The sequence below is a fragment of the Zosterops lateralis genome, assembly GCF_965231275.1.
Source record: "Zosterops lateralis genome assembly, chromosome: 15".
Classification (NCBI taxonomy): Eukaryota; Metazoa; Chordata; class Aves; order Passeriformes; family Zosteropidae; genus Zosterops; species Zosterops lateralis.
The window spans coordinates 6,138,861-6,158,848 of record NC_139775.1 but is presented as its reverse complement, the minus strand read 5'-3'; the positions used below and the strand labels follow the sequence as shown (position 1 = coordinate 6,158,848).

Genomic DNA, 19,988 nt, shown 5'->3' with positions numbered 1-19,988 from the left:
AAATAAAAACATGATCATTACCTAAGTTTCTTTGCATTTAGGATGCAGAAAAACAAATAAACCTAAATAAAAACATCCTAAGAAACAACTTATTGTATACAGACCTAAGACAATATGTAAATTTTTCTTCACCCTTTCAATAAAGAAACTGTACATAGCAAGGGGCGTGGCTTCAATTTTCCTGTTCTCCATCCTTGCTGCACCTTGCATTTTCTCAACAATTTCAGCTTTCTCATCTGCTGCAAAGATATTTGGCACATCCCCAGTATTTAAAAGCATGTTGATATCTTCCACAAATGACTCATCCTTTATTTGATTATCGCAGAACAAAAAGGACACATTGCTGTTGGCGACACCTGCTTTCAGCATGACTTGTTTAATATCATCTTTCCACTCACTGATGCCATAGGACTTGGTGATTTCGATCTGGAAGAGCTCAAAGGAATTCATGAAGGTGGCAAGCTTGGTTGCGCTTTGCCGACCGCTGCCGCCAACGCCCACCAACAGCAGGTGCCCATTATCCTGTTTCAGCACCCGGCATATCCTTGAGATGTGCTCAATAGCAAACTGGAACATGACCAGGGACATCGGGGCCTTGCTGATATTGTTGTACTCCTCAAGGTAGAATTCCATCACGCTTGTCAGCTGCTTTAAGTCTGTGATTTCATCATAAATTTTGTCGGAACTGCTCGGCTTTAAATAGTCTCCAAAGAACAGGCCACGAATACTATCGTCAGTGACTTTTCCAGAAGGTGAGAGACGACTCAGTACCTAGGAAAAAGACAAGAATCAACAGATAATTCTAGCTGTTAGAGAATTATTTTCTCTTAAGTTGTAATAATCCTTATCTACATAGCATTAATACTGCAGAAAGCACTTTTTTTTTCACTGTTCTAGTTACAACCTTGGTCTGGAAAGTATTACTGTAGGCTGACATGCAGGTTTCCACATACGCACACCTCACTGAGAGATACTGCTGTCTAATATAGGACTACTTCTAAAAAGGCATCTCAGAAAGGTACCCACTACATTCATTGGATCACCCAAATAATTATTTTGGGTAAAAACACAGATAAATGCTGTGCAAGACATTTATTCCATTCCAGTTGGTCCTCTGTACCAACACAGAACCTCTCAGAAGTTATGAATCATTCTGATATGAATACTTGATACTGAATAGAAGACTGTCCATACTTTTTAATTTCACTGATCAAAATAGTGCTAAATGTCTCCAATACTGATTTAATCTCAATGTTAAAGTATTTCTGAAAATGCATCAGTATCATCTTGGTCCCAGCACATTACCCAAAAATACCTTATTAATGTTCTGCTTGAAGCTATTTAATGTTGTCTCTTGTACCATCTGAAAGAAAATATTCTTGTCATCCTCATCAACCAAGCGATCATAGAAAACTCTGTAAACCTCATGAACCCAGAGTCTGATCAGTTTATCTCCATCCTGAAAATGTAAATGCAAAAGAATGTGTAAATATAGCTCAGGCAGGATTTGTCCAAAAAGAAAAGGTTAGAAAGGTCCATCTGGACCCTGATATACCTTGTACTAAACTCAGTGGGAAACTTTCAATCCCAAGCCATTCAGCACAAGGCCCAGCATCTGCTAACTTAACTGGATTCCTCACCTAGTTACTATCTTGTCCTTCCTGCCAACACAAACTGGGACTCTGGTGTCAAACTGGGTGTCAAAGCATTTTTCTCTACTATATCAAATCAATTTGTATTAACAAAATGATAGCTCTCTCCCTCAGAGACAGACAGAAAACACGTAGCAATGAATTCAGTAATTATTCTGATCTTAAACCCTGTAAATCTATTGAAATCATAGTTCATGTATTATAAAAATATTTTACTTTTTTCACTGCTCTCTCCTATATCAACATAATTAAACTACAACTTACTTGCAAATGAGTGTGTGGACAGAGCAGAACTCCTTTAATAACCCTGGAAAAATCCCGTAGATTAAAGACATAGTGGGATTTTGAAGGAGTTGGGAGAAAATTATCAACTGCCAATTTATAAATCCCAGATGTCGCCTGGACCATCATCTTACCCAGCCTTAAGAAGGAAAAGAAATACAATTTTAACTTCTGCAGATAAATCACAGAGAAAAGACAACAAAGGTGCTACAGGAAATAGATCACATTACCTCAGAAATGAAGCATCAAAGCCTTTGCTGAAGTGCCAGTCAGTAACTGCAGTAAAAATCTTGGATAAAATGTCATCATTGAAAGCACAGATAGAGACAATATTCAAGTGCCTTGTGAAGCGTCCTGTAACACACACAGAAGTATGCAGAGAGATTTAAATGTTCAAATATTTTTCCACCTCTCAGCTAGCATCTTCTGTTTGACTGTCACTAAAAAACCATTTGAACCTGGCACCAGCTTCTTGATTCTGTTCCTGGAAAATTTTTACCCTAGCAGTGAAGCAAAAGAAATATAAACTGGTTTACATTTTCTATCAGTATTTAACTTAAAACAACTGTTTTGAAAATATAAATCATGGATCTCCATTACAAGGCCACTATTACCCAATTTAAAATTTCAGCTCATCTCAGCTTTCTTGATTATCATATAACACAGTAAAAACTTTACAAAGTCAAGTATCTTGTTATTGGCTTTCACCTAAAAATAATCAGTCCATACATGAGTAAATTTTAGAAATTTAGCGATATTAGAAGATTTTTATTTTATTTTCATAAATATTTTATTTTCATAAAGCCTCCTCAGAACACACACAATTATATCTATATCAGAGTGTTTATAAGAAGCAAAATAGCATGAAGTGCCCTATGAAAATGCAGCTGTACATAGCCTATAATAATGTATCTGCAGCTACATTAGGGCTTTTATTTACTTTTCTTTTTTTTCATTAGAAAACATAACCTCCCTTATGGTGCTGTGACAACAATTATGGACTTGCAGGTAATATTCTTGTAAATAAATGCACGCAGCCTATGTAAATAAATGCAGGAGATACAACTTCAGAAGAGACTTGCCAGAGACATGGCAGATATATTCCCTCCCTTTTCCAAGGAATAGAAAAGGGAAATAATCTCCATCACTAATTTTAAAATAACTTTTGCCATTCACAGTTTAATCAACACTAAAAACATTGTTTCTAATGTTGACTAAACTCCCTCTGGTATAGGTACAGATTTGAACTTTAACATAACAGACTTGTACTTGGAATGACCCACTCAGTGAATGTACCTGGATCCACCAGTCACAGATAAATGTAGAATTTACCTTTAGCAAAGCTGAACCCACCCCATAACTTCAGTCAGCTAGATAACCACTGGCTACAGTAATGTATTTCCTACCAGTAATGTCATTCCTGCCTCCCCCAGGGGGACCCATGGCCGTGATAAGCAGGACATCTATGATAGTGATGCGGGATGAATCTTTCCTGTCGTACCAGTGCCCATGGTCAATCCATTGCCTGAGAAGCTCAATAGCTGGCTGGGCTCCATACACTTCCTTTTCAGGCATGTTTAGGTCATCTGTGGAGAACACAGACATTGAATAAAAACCTTCAGTATTTAGGAATTCAGTTTTCTTCTACGAAGGAAAAATAACTGAACTAGAGGTAGAAAAAGACTGAGTATTGTTATTCCTGCTTCCCATTGAACTATCCAAAATCAAACACCATTACACCTCACAGGCATAATTAGCGGTGATGGCTTAACTTAGTGTGCCTGGTGATTTTGTTTTATTTCATGTCATGTCCCACTGCAACTCTAAGAACTATTCTGAAGACAACCAGGACTTAAACCTCTCAACAAGGGCAGTGCTAATCCTTTGATGATCCCTGTGGGTCCCTTCCAACTCAGGAGATTCTAGGATTCTCTGGATACCTGCGAAAAAGCACTGAGGCAATCCAAATGTACTAGTCTCGGTAAACCACTTCCTTTGCCTCAAGCCAGAATGAAAATGATTTTTAAAAAACAAAAAATTTGTCTTACCCACAAAAATTATAGCTTCTTTCCCTGCTGGAGGTCCAAATAATCCTTTTCTTCTTCTGTCCAGCTTGGACATAATAATATCCTGGGTCTGGTTAGCCGAGGTTCTTGCAGAGAAGTTGATGAAATTTGGGATGTATTTTTCCTTTGGAAGTTTTAGTAGAAAGTTGTTTGTTATAGCTGTTTTTCCAGTGCCAGTGGGACCCACAAAAAGCAAAGGGACATTATGGCCCACATATGTTTTAAGAAAAAACATTTGTCTGGCAGTTTCCATTGTTGGAATGATCAGCTCAGATACCTGTTACAGAGGAAAGTAAAATAAAACATGAAAATCAAACATCTAATATCTTAATCAACACAAATATTTGCAAGCAACTATGGGAACCCTGTAGCACAAATGCATTTAAATAAAGCCTGGAGAACTACAGAGTTATGTATGGCCTAGTTCTGTTCCCCTACTGTGCAAAGGGAAAGGAACACTGGCACGGAATTTTTTTTCTCTTCCTCATTTTTTGCTTATAATTAGCAGCTGTGGATTTGATATGGAGAAGAGATTTTCAGCAGCAGAATGAAATGTAATCTCATGTACTTAATACACAAGACAGTTGCAACTACAGTGGAATGAGAAGTTGAACATGCTTAAGTTATCTTGAAATGTCATCTGCAGATCTCTGCTATGCTTCCCTTCCATGCAGTTCACAGCTGCCATCAAAATCTGAGTGCCCCTCTTTGGAAATAGAGGGGATCCATGACTTTCAGTATTGTTGCCCACATCCCAAAGAAGTAGTAAGTCTTTTTGCTTGCTTTGTCTAAGTAACTCATACTACAGCATATCATGAGATCAACCACTGAAAACAGAAATGAAGGCATGGAAATTCAGGCTTTAGCTTTTTCCCATCATGGTTTCCCCAATATCAAATGCTGTTAGAGAACAAAGCAGAACCCAAATTTTAACCACCAGGCAGCCTCAGGGCTCCATGTGCACCTGCAGTGCTGAACTTCCAATGTTAGTGGTACCAGAATTGAGACAAAAGCATGAAAGGGAGCTCACAGAGACTAATGAAATGTTGCAAAGCAATCATCAAACAGGCTAATATAGTTCTTTATATCGCTAAATCATTTAGTCAAATAATTATTTTCCAAAATAAAGATACCAATGTGCACCTTAGCCCCTGGGTCGATAACTTGCTCTTCCTTTGTGATATAATCTGACCACATGTTCCAGCTCCCATTGCCTTGCTTGTTAAAATAGTAGTCATAAACACTCCCTGTTAATTGAAAAACACAGCATAGGCAAAGCCACTGATTAAATTATAAAAATAAACTTCAGTAATTTTACTGTGAGATTTCCAAAACTGGGAGATAATGGAAGCTTTCTAGTACACAAGATACACCCCCACTCCCCAAGTCCCACCCCTCCACTGCCATTATCATCACCAAATGATTTCAGGTCAGATTCAGCCACAGTGTTTGAGTATAACAGGAGGCATATGCTACTTATGGTTAAAAGAGCCAAGAAAGGGCACCCAACTGTGCAGCCCAAGGCTTGGCAGATGGTGGCTCTGCTGCGGACTTAACATCTGCCAGGCACACTAAGTGCCAAGCTTTCTTACTGCTTTATGAAAGGCCAAGCAAACACAGTTATGAAGAAGCACCTTTTTCTGGGAAGATATTGTTTTTGTTAAGCTTCACATTTTTAGGGCGTGGGTGTTCCTCATTCATTCCATTGAGCAAGATGCGGTAAAACGAATCAAATTTTCTTCTGCTGTCTGCATCAATGGTCCCTCCAATTGTCCACACCAAAGCAAAAAGGAAAAGGCCCTGCAGCCATGAGGTAATTTGCTGAGCAGACATGGTTTCACTGTCCTCTTCATTGGATTCCATTATTTCATCTGAAACATGTATTTTGAATTCTGGTTAAATGCCAATAATAACCATAAATACCGATTCAAAATCCATTTTTTGCAAAGTATCCCGAGACAAAAATAGAGCACTGTCTTCAGTGGAATGAAGCCAGTCTACAAAAGGAGGATCTTGTCTGTGTAAAATACTGCTTACAAATAAAAATAAAATTAGAAGAAAAATATTTAGAAAGAGTCCTAACTCTTTTCTTCAGATGGTAGCAAACAGCAAGCAAAACATAGAACATACTTGCAAGATCATGTTCAGTTTTGTAATGACACCAGTTTCCAAATGTGAAAGTTCTGTATACAAAGAACTAATAATAATACTGATCAATGAGATCACTGACTGTGTTATATGAACTCAACAGTAAGGAATTCCTTTGGTATTTCCTTGCATCTTATAACCTGAATTTTGTCCTAGGACATGGCAGGAAAAAAAAAAAAGAAAAATTGAAATAAAAACCAGGCAGCTTAGGGTACTTACCAAGGAGAGAAGAACAGAGTTTCATCAAGCTGTAACTCAGGTGAATAGAGGATGTTTTCACCAAGACCTTGCAGTGATGGTCAACAAAATCTAAACAGGGCTCAACTAGCCACAAAAACAAGGCATTGATCTACCAGGAGAAAAAGAAACAGCTGTGTGACAATACAGGACTTGCCCCATTCCCCACTGTCCCTCAATTCATCCTCAGTCAAACATAAGGCATAAGAAATTGTCCAGGCTGGCAGAGAGATCAGGAAGGGGCCCATGTGAAGCAGTACTGAAATGTTCACAAAGCCACACCATCACTATCTGATGGTGAAAACACGTTGCTTCTACCACAGAGTTTTCAGTGGGAATTCTGTCACCCCGTTACTAATCCAGACAGCAGAGCAGAAGCTCAGCCTAGAGAGACTCCTGTCTTCCTTAGGCAACAAAATTATTCCAACAGAAGCAAAGGTAAGGGTTTTATCCTCCCTTAAAAAGAGGCCCCTACAGAGAACCCAGCACAGATACTGCGCCACAGCAGAAATTCCAGCATGCTGGGCTGACTGGAGCCTGCAGGAGTGCCACAGCATGTGGGTAAATACTGCCCATGGCTGGTGGTGTCTGCTCCATGAACTCAGACTGGCAAACAGGACAGAAATCATGACCTACCCTTTTCCCAGGGACTAGTACTCAAGGAGATGCACTAAAGGGTCAGGCTATCTGCTGGTTAATGAATACTTATTTTACTCTGATGAACTTAGAAAACTATAAATAAAGACCTCTTCTAGTCTAGTACTTCTGTAGAATTTGATTCTAATTTCCTGGAAAAACTCAAAGGGAGTCTTCTCGAATCATATAAATAAGTCTTCCACAGCTCCAATCCTAATATTATTCCAATTATTTTACTAGATTTTAATGCCCAATAGTAGGGATTTTAAATTTTCATTAAATGCTGATTCTCACCAACACCTATTTTTATTTACATCTACAGAAAACATAGTACAATGCACAGCACAAAGAGCTCTCAGTCATGCAAGCAGTGAGGTGGAAAAGGCTTTGAAGACTAAACTGCTAATAGTAATAATAAAAAGGTTTTAACTCTGTGTGCCTGCCTTGAAGTGGGCAAGGTGTGAGTGTCACCTTATAGTTAATCTTCTAAATTAGACTTGTGCAAAAAATGAAGTCTCGCACCAGTTCTCGGTGTTCTTCCTGCAGGTTCGGAGGCAGAGTTTTCATGTAGGAATCCTTCAGTGGCTTCCAGCCTAACTGTTGTGGGTCCATATAGATCATACCACACCTGAGAAGAACAAACACTTATAGTAAGGAGTACATGTGCAAGGTGGGACAGCTGAAGCTTGAATGCTCTCACATTACCTGCTGACAGTTGCTGGAGATGCCTGCTCTAAGTCTGCCGGCTCAAAGATTAAACTCATTTTTGGGCTCATCTGAATTATTTCACCACTCATTAAGCATAACTGGAAGAAGAGCATCACATAAACATTATCTAGTCATGTCAGTGCTGATCATACAGTCAAAGCAATGTCTGTCATAAAATCACTGAACATTCCACTTAGTGTCACTCCTCATTCATTTGTATCCTTACAATACATGATATTTTATGACCTTGTCTCAACTTTTCCATGTCTTACTGTAAAGCTTGCAGAGACACAGAGAACAATGCTCTAACTTTAAATAACTCTGCAAGAAAAAGCAGTTATGACCTATAGCTTTTTTTAGATTTGTTTATTCATGAGGCAATTTAAGCAAGTTCAGTTTTCAGTCACAGAACTGAGTCCATGCATTTCAGTTTCCTAAAAGGGTCAATAAAAAAGCCTCAATGATCCACTGCATTTCGATAAAGAAGGAGCAAGACAAGGCTTCTAGGGAGAAGTAATGGGTTAATATTATCTAATACCATCTAAACCCACTCATGCAACTGGGGAAATAAAGCAGTGCTTTTAGGCACATCAGCCCTTCCTGAATTTCCCACCTCCTTTGACTAGTATAGTAACAATATTGCTACTACTAAAATTAAGTATGTTTATTCAAGGATGAGGTTACAGGCAAAAATTAGGCTACCTTTTTATTATCATCCAGCACAGTGTTCATGTTCTCTATCCAAACTGCATCCACGGGGCCATCAAAAATAATCCACTTGCGACTGTCTGTGGTAGAAGACGCTTGTTCCCTGAAGGTCTTTGCAAGAATTCCATCTGACCACTCGTGACTTACAGGATCAAAACTGCCATACAACTGCCCCATAGTAATGGCTTTGGGATTAATAACTTTGTATTCAACAGCAAACTCATCCATGGCGTTCGCTGTGTAAAAAGGCAAATACATGAGCTTGAGAATTTGATGGGTTAGTTTTATTCAATAGCTGAACGAGATGATTCCTGATGATCCTACTCTAGCTGCTCAAAACAAAACACCCCAGATACTTGGCATCTAGGTAGTAGTAAATAAGAATTTTCCTTACTTGTAAAAGGTAGCAGTAAGTAAGAAATTCCCTTACTTGTAAAAGGCAAGCAAGAAGTCTGCTGTAAAAAAACCACATTAAAAAATGGACATGGACAAATAAAATGCCTAACAAAATTCAGAAAAGCATAAACACATTAGTATGGCTTACTGTTCCAGCAGATGTAGACAAAAATACTATCAGACAAACATATCAGACAAAAAATAGTTTGATTAATAGAAATTCTACAGTTAAGAAAGACGAATATAGGACAATTAACGACCGGGGCATGTCTCAGCAAAGGAAAAATAACAGTCATAGAATTTATTCATTTAATGAGAAGCTTGGGGCTGGACAATGTTACCTGCAAACAAATCAGCCAGGGCTCCAGCCAGCACTTTGTATGAACTGGTCTTCCCACTCATAGGATCTCCAACAATCATGAAACCATGGCGCACCAGCATCATTTCATACACCTGCCAGGGACAGGAGAGCCACTCCTTAACATGGCACAAAAGCAAGTGTTACATGTCATGTGAATAAAAATAGAAATATCTCTCCTGTATTCAGATGTGGCACAACCTAATCTCTGCACTTTGCTGGCTGACCAAGCCTTAATCCAAATCAGAGAGCAGTCATGGTTTTATGGTAATTCTCACTGAAACAATTTTAGAAGTCCTTTTCCCCAGGCATCCTCCCTTTCTCCTTGCTAAATGTCATCCCTCAATTGCAACAGCAGCACCGTAAAGGGTGTGAAGGCTTAACCAGATACTGCAGATCACAGCCCTGAACTAAAATGGCCTGAACTGAAATAAGTGGTTACCAATGAAGCTGATGAAAACTACAGCTCTGAGGATCTGGCACATGGTCAGTCCCACAGAGGCTTGACTTTGGACTGCAAGAGCGGCAACTTCCTCAGTCACCCCACAAGATCTTGTCAAAGCTCAAGCCAAAGCAAAACCACCATCAAACAGACCTGTAATAATCCCTAAGAAGATTTTTTTTATCATGTTAAGGCTGATATTCCCTATTTTAGCTTCCTAACCAGTTAACATTATCCCACTTTAAATGAAAGACACAGTATGGTTTGAAAAGCAGCACGAAGCAAGTCTGAACATAAGCCATGAAGTCTGAACTGCTGTTGGAGAGGCCACTGATGACCCTGGTCTAAGCCACACATTTTTACCCTTGCCATTACCCTGTCACTAGGCTGCAGAAGAAAAAAGGTTCAGTATCATTTAAAAGGTCCTCAATACTAGTAAATGGGAGGCAGTGGGAACACAGGGCTGGAAGTGAAGCTTAAGCAAGGTCACCTCTTTCAAGACTTCTCACAGAGACTGAACAGAACTGGGAACAGAGCCTGACTCCCAGTCCAGCATTCTGTTCACTAGGCTACACTGCTGTAGTTAGTAACAGATTCACTTTAACTTTCTCTCCTGGAGCACAAGCCCTACAATGTGGCTGCACACAGTAACTCCTTCACAGACTGAATTATAAAATCACTATGATCAAAGCAGGCTTTTATTTCATGATTTTTACTTAGTAAAAATACCCCATTTGTAATAGTCCATTAATTGGTAAGGAAACTATTAGCTATTCATCATGACATAGACAGTGAATGAAGAGTGTTTCTTGTGCTCTTGTGCTTTTCTCCCCCAGAAGTATGTGAAAATAAACCTGAATAATTTTTCCAATGAACCATGGCACTGCTTGAAGATTCAATTTTTCAATATTTTCAGTTAGTGCCTTGACAAATAAATCATAGTCTGGTGTAGGAAGAACCACTCCAGGAAATAGGTCAGATATGATACCCTGTTAAGGAAAGACAGAAGAAAACACTATTTAAACACAGCTTATAAAAAATAAAATTCCCAAGTAAATCAATACTCACATAGATAACAGGAGCTTAAAACCAAATGTCCTCAGCTGGACAAAACTAACTTCTAGGCAAACTGTAGCCATGGAAGTATTTTGTATACATGAAACAGAAATCTGTGCCTGCAGTTCTCATAAACATATTGCTATTGTAGAAAGAAGCTTAACCTTTGCAAATTTCCCCCCATCAGGATTACACAAAACTATGTGAAAGCTGTTGAAAGAATTTCAGTGATTAAATAGAAGGGTATGTGCTCCAGAATTTCAGAACAGTGACTCTGGCTGTGCTTGTACCTTAGCTTTTACTCTTCAATATTGATTGCTTTGTAGCTTAACGTAGTCTTTATTTTCTATTAAAGCAGCATGCCAACAGAAACTTCACCATTTTTATTCTGAACTCAAATTTCTAATTGACCTTAACTTAATTATCCTCACCTCTTTTCAAGCACAAAGCCAGAAAACAAACTTCAAAGAATGATTTCCACGAATGAAACAGCACAAGATGATTTTTAACAAGATACTATCTAAAACATTTTATAGAGTAACTTAAAAGGCACCACTGAAAATTTGCTTTTCAAAATAAACCTAACAGGACCAAAGAGTTCCTCCAGATCAGTGGACTGAAATAATTCTCCACTACTATGGCATCATCTAGATCAAACTGCTCTAAACTAAGATAATGACCAGTTTCTCTGAGTTCTTACAATGGATCTCATCATCATAAAACCTAAACCATACTGGCCTAATACCTTACCTGAAACAATGGCACATCTTGAGACAAGAACTTGGCCAAATTAACATCCATCAGAGCCCGAAGCAACAACACACTCTCATTTTCAGTTGGGTACTTCAGTTTTAGGTTTCCTGCTGCTGTCAGGACAGATTTCACCGCACGCATTCCGTAATCATAGTGGTGCTGAGATGACAACTGCTCTGAGCACAAACGGTAGGTGGCAACAATTTTCTGGGCAAGACTGTGAAAAATAAAATATTATGTAGAGTGAAAATATCTCACTGTGCAAGGAAAATAATTTACCTTCCTTTATACACAAAGTATCTGCAGTGATTCTAAGACACAGCAGCAGACAAGATGGCCCAAGACACCTGGGAAGCAAAACTGTAGATCAAGCCAAACTAGAGAACCTGTACATCATCTAGGAATTCTGTTTGATATTTTGATACATTTTCCAAGTGATTCTGTGTACAAGCACACATCTGGCAATATGAGATGGTAAATGAGAATTGACAAAAAAGCAGGAGATTAAAAAGTGCTTTCTAGAGAAACAAAACATCAACAGCTGTCCATATATGCCTCAAACACACATATATGCCTTATAGAGGAATGAGGTAGATCAAACTCAACTAAGGTAGAAAATTCAGCTTGTCTTACCTCTTAGAGTCCAGAAATCCCATTGAATAAAGTGAAATTTCCCCAATCAAGGCATAATCTGGGACCATCATGGCAACTGTTCGGAACAGTGCCTGCAAAAAAAAAAGATACCGACTTTTGACTATGAAATATTGTAATTAATTGTGCCTGTTTTGTAAGAATACCATCTCTCCATAAATTAATGAATGTAAAGAATTCATGAATCATCTGAAATCTATGAGACTGCTTTAGAATTCTATTCTGTTCTGATCTTACCAAGAAGTTCAAGAGGTCTGTGCTAAGCACTGCAGTAACAAATGCATAGAAAGAGTAATTTCTAAAGAACTGTGAATAGAGGAAAAGAGAGGTGACATTCATCTCACTTTCACGACAGACTTCATAACTTCATAACAGACAAACTAGCACAAGGTGGGGTTAATGCCTTGAAAAAAATCATGCAAAGAAGTGTGGCAATGTTAGAAAAAGAACCAGGACTATATCAGTCTCTCATAGTGTCCTAGCAACTCACAAAGCTATAATAAATTTAAATTGGGATTTGGACCACCAAGCCATTGTAAATCCAGAGAATTCCCAGTTAGGGAGAGCAGTTAAAGCTGTAAACTGGTATCAATATGATTTATGATTTGACTGAGACCTTTCCTCTGTGCATTTTGCACAACCCTAACTGTTTACTAAAGCTTGGTGAAAAGCACAGCAGGATACACTTGAATAGGTTATCAGTTGTGCTGGTTTTGGCTAGGGTAGAGTTAAATTGTTTCACAGTAGCTGGCCTGAGCCGTGTTTTGGATTTGTGCTGGAAACAGTGTTGATAATTCAGGGATGTTTTAGTTACTGCAGAGCAGAGCTCAGACAGAGTCAAGGGCTTTTCTGCTCCTCACCCCACACATCATCCAGGAGGACGGGTGCACAGGGAGGAGACACAATTAGGACAGCTGACCCAAGGGATATTCCAGAGCATATGGGGTCATGCTCAGCAGAAGTAGCAAGAGAGGGGATGTTCAGAGTGAGGGTGTTCTAATTCCTTAAGCAACACATCAGCTTATTACTCTACTTTTTTATTACTTTAGACTTGAAGTCGCAAATTCAGTTTAATTTCTACAAGAAAGCAGGATTTCAGACTTACCTTCAGATTATCAGGCAGCTCTGCCCGTCCAGCATAGCCAGGATTCATGGTAATAAACACAGCACATGTAGGATTAAGAGAGATCTCTGTCCCTTCAAAGATGAATTTTTTGAGTTTACGAACTATAGCTTGCTGGATGCTAAGGATCTGCTGGGCAACTACAGATAATACTTCAACCTAATACAGACAGAACAGATTGGAAAACACAAGACACTTGGAGACTCAATAAATGATTATGTTTACATATTTTGATGGCTATATTTGCATTCCTCCAGTGAAAAATCACCCTGAGCCTATGTATTAGCTGCCTATCGAAGGGATCCTCTGAAAGTTAGTGCCATTGTTCTCTACTCAACTAACAGAGACTGATCAACAGAGGCTTCTAAAAGCCTCCTCAAAGAAATACCGTGTGCCTGAATGTAGACATGTAAGTTAGTTGGACAGGAACTCCCTCTGGAGGCGTCTAAAAGCACTTTTCCTTCAATTCAGACACATAGTTTAGGCCCTCCAGAAAAACCGATTCATTCAATGCCCAAAACTGAGGGTAAACAATAGGTAAGGCTTGCTGACTGTTTTGAAGTATCAAGGTAACAGAATATTGGAAAAGAAATGCTAATTCTTGAATTCACTAGAAAACAAGCTACATCAGAAAAATGGAAACATTAAGGAGTTAAAGATACTAATACATACAGAATGGAATTTACTAGTATGTACTTAAATGGAATTTCATCAAAGTAATTATAAAACTTATCCAAAGTCACTAGTGACCAAATTAAAACCAAAAAGACTAGAGTAAGATCAAGGGGAGAATTAGATGTGTCTGTTTACACAGCTCGATAATCAGGTCACTCAGTTAGTGACACTCAGTTGTAGTCATTACAGGAATGCCTCCACTGGGATATGTCTGTCTTGTGCTGAACATAGACCAATGCAACTTCACAGCTGTAGCTTGATTTCTCAAGGAGAAGACAAGAACATTTCTTTCCCAACAAATGAGTGGCACATACAAAAGAAAAAAGAAATTTAAGGAGCTTTTTTTTCAGCTAAATTAACCCAGAACACATTTCTGCAGCACAGCACAGGTAGGCATGAGCAGGCAGCTGAGTGCCTATTTCTGTGTCACTATCAAAACAAAGAGGCCTCACCACAACTAAAAGCAGAAAATTGGCAATAATGCTGTCCTGTCTAAATCTAAAGTTTGTGTCTTAAATTAAAGCTTTCTCATTTTGTCTGAGATAGAACATTACCTCAATTCTGTTGAACTCATCAAAGCAGGCCCATGCCCCAGCTTGTGCCAGCCCCTTGAAGAACTTGCCCATTGCCTTGTAATCGAGGCCATCAGAGCAATTAAAGACAACACACTACAACAAAAACACAGAGAACATTTCTCAGTATTATCACAAAGTCTCCTATTCAATTCTTAGCATCTAAAATGGGAAGGGATTACTGTTGCTAATTTTGGATTAGAAAACCAGGATGCCATACAGACACAGTCCTAAATGTGAGCTTGTTACCAACTATTCCTGTGAGGAAAGAACAGAATCACAGAATCATTAGGCTGGGAAAGACCTTTCAGATGTTCCAGTCTGACGGTAAATGAATAGCTACAAACTAAGCAGCACTTGCTTAATTATGACATTTTAATATCTACATAACCAAACATAAACAAAGTGGAAAGTAAAAAAAGGGACTTTTGGTACCTGCTTAGCTATTGCTTTCGCTAGATCTTTAGTTGTTTCTGTTTTGCCAGTTCCAGCAGGCCCTTCTGGAGCGCCACCAAGACATAATTTCAAGGCACCCATTAATGTCCTACATTATCAAGAACACAGGAATTAGAAATAGTAATCTTTAATGCCAAATTATTTCTGAATGGATTGATAAGTATTTTCCTATGCAGGCTCTCCTGAAAACAATTTACTTGTTTCTTTACTGATTTTGCAGCTTGGCCTAAAACCCAGTATTTTCTCATAAGTGATTTTCTAATTGTGGAACATCACATTCAGCCATTTGGTCTAAAAGGAACGTCGAAGCTTTCATTACATGCATCCACCTTGTATACCCTCAATTACACAAATAAATGAACAGTGCCATGAGCAAAATGGTAGAGTCTGGAAAAGCACACATATCCCTCAAGGGGCACTTGAACTGGCAAGAGCTTGAAGCTAGCTTTGTAAATTTAGCCAATCTTCAGAAATGGATGAGAAAGCATAAAGGTTGTTACAGAAACCTGGCAATCACATCACTTTTCAAGTGAACATCTTACTAAAAAGAGATCCCTGCTAACACTAGAGTGATCTGATTATTTTACTAAACCCTCATTCAAAGGCTTTGACTCATGTCTTGAGGGCTCACAAGAGCTGAAATACCAAATGCTTTTGAATATCTCAATCTTGAGGACTGAAGTGTAATTTCCATTACAACCTCTTGCAAGCCAGCAGAGGAACAGGAAGCTAACTGCATTTGAATATCTGTGAATGGCTCTATAATTACCTCTTTTATCTTACAGGTAGGTATACCCAAACTGTGTGTCTTACTTCAGATAAATTAATTGACCAGTGCTACTGTAGAATTCTTTGCAGTTCCAATACCATGTGCTGCCATTTCTTTTCAGAAGCATCTTCTTGGATACAGTAGAATCTATTACTCTGCTGGTGTAGAAGACTATATATTTTAAATATTTTTACCATATTTGGGCAAAATCTTCAGGAAAATGTTAGCTGCTGAGGTTCCTCCTACTATTAACTAGAACAAATGAAAGTAAACACAGATCAATCCAAAAAAAGAAAACATTATTCACAGACAATATGTCTTTACCTGTAACATCGATCTGTCAGTGGGGTTATAACCAGACGTTGAGAATTTCCCAGATACTCGTAACCATATTTCATTTCTGTTGTTATCATTCTCACTATCACATCATTCTCTGCCCAGTAGTATCTTAGCTGAGAAATCCACTGGAAGTCATTCAGATCTGTGACTTTGTCTTCAACCAGTTTTGAGACCACGTCACGAGCTGCAGAATAAGACACAGATTGTTTAAAAACCCTAGATACTCCTACTGTGGTAGTTTACTTACAACAACTTATAAGTAAAGTAACATTTACTTAGAACTATGTAAGAGTAATTCAACATTTAGAGGCTGGTTTTCATGATAGAGAGGAATTTGCAATTGTTTTGCATAGGACATCAGCTTAATTGTAACTAGATTCCAGTGTCTGTTCTAAGATGGAAGACCCTGGTGCAGTACTGAACAATAAGTCTGCAAAGGATGATTCAGGTTAGAGAAAGCATTTTAGGTGCCTCTCTCCAATAGTCCATCCAGTCAATGACAGCAGCACTGCCCCAGATGTCACAGGGGGAGCAGCAGCTGCACTTTACCGTGCACATCGATGACAATGAGAGCTCCAAGGGTCAGCCGGGCTCCACTGGACAGCTTTCCTCTCACCAACTCAACTATGTCCTTGATCTGTAGATTGCTCTTCTCCAAGAAATCCTGTCACAGGATCAAACACAGGCATTAATGTGATGCTGTAGCCAGCAGTTCCTAAGCTCCTGTAGGTGCAATCATTGGAGACAGCCTCTCCAACAAAACATATTAATGGTAGTCTGTGCACTAAACAAATATTTTAAATTCACTTTTGTATACTGGCATTTTATTTTAATATGAACACTTCAAAAATATTTACGGCCCAAAAGTAGTATAAGCAGAAAGTTTATCTTTCTTCCTAATGGAACTGATAAAATTCTACAATGGAAAGGGAGAAAATATTCTTTACTTTGCTTCCCCCACACAAGAAAGGAATGGGCATATAGGACCAAGTCCATTAGCAACATGGTTTAGTTGGCTCTATTTAAACAGGTGTTGGACTACATGATGTCCAGAGGTCCCTTATATTCTGTGATTCACTGTTCTGTGATTCCTTCTCATTTTTCTGCAGCTATGGATTACTCAGTATACTTTCTCTGAAAGTAATAAACATTTTAGTTCTGTCTGGATATATCAAATAAGATCTTCAAGTGGTGTTAAACAATAATGGCAAATTAAAGCTAAGAAATTCAGTAAAGATAGAGAAACTAAAAAGCTAATATTAAAATGTAATATTTGATGTAAAGTTTATTAACCCTTTTCTATTTCAACATTCAAAAAGCAGCCCAAACATTCTATTGACAGATTTAATCTCCGAATAAATCTTCTTCTGCCCAGCTTAAACAGGATCACAGAAAAGCCCATTGAATTAAACAGAAATTATTTCCACTGCTTGAGCGTGTGTTTGAATAAAGCCTCAGTGAAGAGACAGTTAAAACTGCTGTAGTGACAGAGGCACTATGAACATGTAAGGAAAGTTTCTTGTATGAAATAACAAATTTGGCTGCTGCACCTTCCTTACCAGGAGAGTCAAGCAATAACCAGAGAAATCAGTGGTGACCTTATCCCTCTCTACAAGGAGGCAGGAGTCAGATGAGGGCTGGGTTCCCCAGTAACAAGTGACAAGACAAGGGTATAGATAGAGTCTTAAGCTGTGCCAGGAGAAGTTTAGATTGAATATTACGAAGAATTTCTGCAAAGAAAGAGTGATTAGACATTGGAAAGGGCTTGCCCAGGGAGGTGGTAGAGTCACTGTCCCTGGAGGTGTTTAACCAGGGTCTGGTTGACAAGGTGGTTTTGGGTCATGGGTTGGACTCGATGGGTTGAGACGCCTTCTCCAACCTCATTGATTCTGTGATTCTCTGAAATAACTTCACCCTTTTGTAAAGGGAGATTTCTGCCTGCCTGTTTCTCTGAGGCTTCCCATGCAGAGACAAGAATTAGAAATAAAAATACATAGTGTTTAACAATGGTCTGTCACTTTCTGTTTGGTACTTTAATTTACACCAGTATCACTCGTAAATGAAGTAATACAGTTTCCTTCAGTAGGATTTCTTCTGATACACACCCAAGTAAATGGGAACAAACCTCTGCTAAGACCCAGTGCAAAAGGAAAATCAAGATAAAGCACTGCATGAGTAAATTGCAAGATGTTGTTGACTGAGGGTCTTCTTTGCTAGAAGGAGCTTTTTATTAATTAATCAGAGTTCAGTGCCTAGAAATAGAAAGTTAGAAGAAAATCTTACTTGTAAAGTTTTTTTACTTATAGCCTCAGACACTTCTTCTGTCCAGTAAATGGATGAAACACAAATAACTGTCTGTCCAGGCCACTGGAGTACCCACTCTTTTCGAGGAACCTTAAACCAAAAGATCAATTTCAAACACAAGAATTTATATAAATACATTCGATTATAGCACTGAAACAATTAATTTCCACAAATGTCTTTTGTCTCATGCTGTACATAAATGAGAATCAGCATCTAAGGCTTTAATACTATTACTTCATGAAACTTCAGAATTAAAACTTCAGATTGGTACTATTGAACAGTAAGAGCTAGATTCCACTTAGCTTCAAGCATGTTTTCCTGGTTAAGAATTTGAGCAACCTATTAATGTATATTTGTGAAATCTAACTTATACCATAGTTCAGAAATAATTACCTGGCTATATCCTTTTATGCTCTCTTGAAGAACTTGTCTTACACTGGCCAACATCATTTCTTCTACTTGCAGAAGCCATTTTTCTACCATGCCCTTCAAGAAAGAAAAACAGGTAAGAGTTGATACACATTTCCTGATTGTCTACTTCTTCAATGACAAATTATTTGGGATGTGTTAGGCATAAATATGCTTTCTTCGGATCTGGGTGTTGCATATAAAAGCAATAAAGATTGAAATTACACAAAATCTGACTAGTTATACTGTATTTTATACTGTCTGAAGGCAGGTATATTAAGCTAACTCTAAAGACAACCCAGATAAAGAAACAGCTGGATATGTTTCATATAAGCATAAACAAATAACACGGATTGCATGATCAACTAAGCCTGCTCATTTTAAGCCAGGGCATGCTTTGTTCCTGCAGGATTAAGGGAAAAGAGTATCTATAACTCACAACATGCCCCACCTTTCAGAGGAATTTACTGCAGAAGTGGTATGTCTTACTTCTTTTTGTGGAAAATCCTTTTTATTCTAGAATACCTCCACACTCTCACTCTCACTTCCTAAACTCCTTTCATGATGTGATCCTAAATGGTTTAAACTTAATTCCCTCAAAAACATGCATTTTATTCAATGTATTATGTATTGATCTAATTTCATACAGTAAAATTTTTTAAAAATTACATTTGCTTTCACTGGATAGATTTTCTCTATGAAAGGAACTACTTCTTTCTCTGAACTGATCATGCCTATGATCTCCAGATCTTCTGTGAACTCCAGTTTAGCAATTCCTTCAAAACACTTCTTTAAATGTGGTTGTACTCGAAGTGGATCCTTTGTTTCAGACAGTATTTCAAGCAGCTCATCGTTAGACAGGAAGAAGAATCTGCCAGAAAAATACAATTACTTTCCAGTCATGAAAATTGCCATTAATAATCTACTCATACAATTGGTTTTATTGTTGTTTAAGATACTAGTGTATCAGAGAGGAAATTATTATCTCAAATCCCTTTCCTTAAGTGATTTTTAACATTATAAAACTCATCACATTTGTTTTTTCAAAATTTCCATGTGACCATCTTTTAATGGAAAAGAAGAAAAAGGCTTCTCAAACTCAGGCAGGAAGACCAGATGGCTCCAGCCAGATATTAAGTACTCTGTAAAAACCCTGACTCCTGCTCCTTGTGTAATATACAGCTCCCAGGGATCACACAGCCCGAGAAAGGGTGGGGCAGGGACATAATTGCATATCAGCCATGGGAAG

The 19,988-nt window shown here is 38.3% G+C and overlaps 1 protein-coding gene across 2 annotated transcripts in view; it reads right to left on the bottom strand.

The window, feature by feature from the left end:
- DNAH3 (dynein axonemal heavy chain 3) overlaps positions 1-19,988 on the bottom strand; it is a 57,280-nt gene that overhangs the window by 16,235 nt on the left and 21,057 nt on the right. For both annotated transcript variants that reach the window (XM_083872434.1, XM_083872433.1), the window contains 24 exons: positions 19,409-19,610; positions 18,725-18,817; positions 18,311-18,421; positions 16,577-16,691; positions 16,013-16,211; positions 14,899-15,007; positions 14,446-14,559; positions 13,199-13,375; positions 12,076-12,167; positions 11,440-11,659; positions 10,488-10,622; positions 9,175-9,286; positions 8,432-8,673; positions 7,727-7,827; positions 7,544-7,649; positions 6,368-6,497; positions 5,635-5,871; positions 5,144-5,247; positions 3,983-4,277; positions 3,341-3,520; positions 2,165-2,288; positions 1,917-2,073; positions 1,316-1,459; positions 105-771 (listed from right to left, as the gene is read on the bottom strand). In XM_083872434.1, coding sequence (XP_083728560.1) covers positions 105-771; positions 1,316-1,459; positions 1,917-2,073; positions 2,165-2,288; positions 3,341-3,520; positions 3,983-4,277; positions 5,144-5,247; positions 5,635-5,871; positions 6,368-6,497; positions 7,544-7,649; positions 7,727-7,827; positions 8,432-8,673; positions 9,175-9,286; positions 10,488-10,622; positions 11,440-11,659; positions 12,076-12,167; positions 13,199-13,375; positions 14,446-14,559; positions 14,899-15,007; positions 16,013-16,211; positions 16,577-16,691; positions 18,311-18,421; positions 18,725-18,817; positions 19,409-19,610 — 4,166 coding nt within the window. The remainder of the gene's footprint in view (positions 1-104; positions 772-1,315; positions 1,460-1,916; positions 2,074-2,164; positions 2,289-3,340; positions 3,521-3,982; positions 4,278-5,143; positions 5,248-5,634; positions 5,872-6,367; positions 6,498-7,543; positions 7,650-7,726; positions 7,828-8,431; positions 8,674-9,174; positions 9,287-10,487; positions 10,623-11,439; positions 11,660-12,075; positions 12,168-13,198; positions 13,376-14,445; positions 14,560-14,898; positions 15,008-16,012; positions 16,212-16,576; positions 16,692-18,310; positions 18,422-18,724; positions 18,818-19,408; positions 19,611-19,988) is intronic.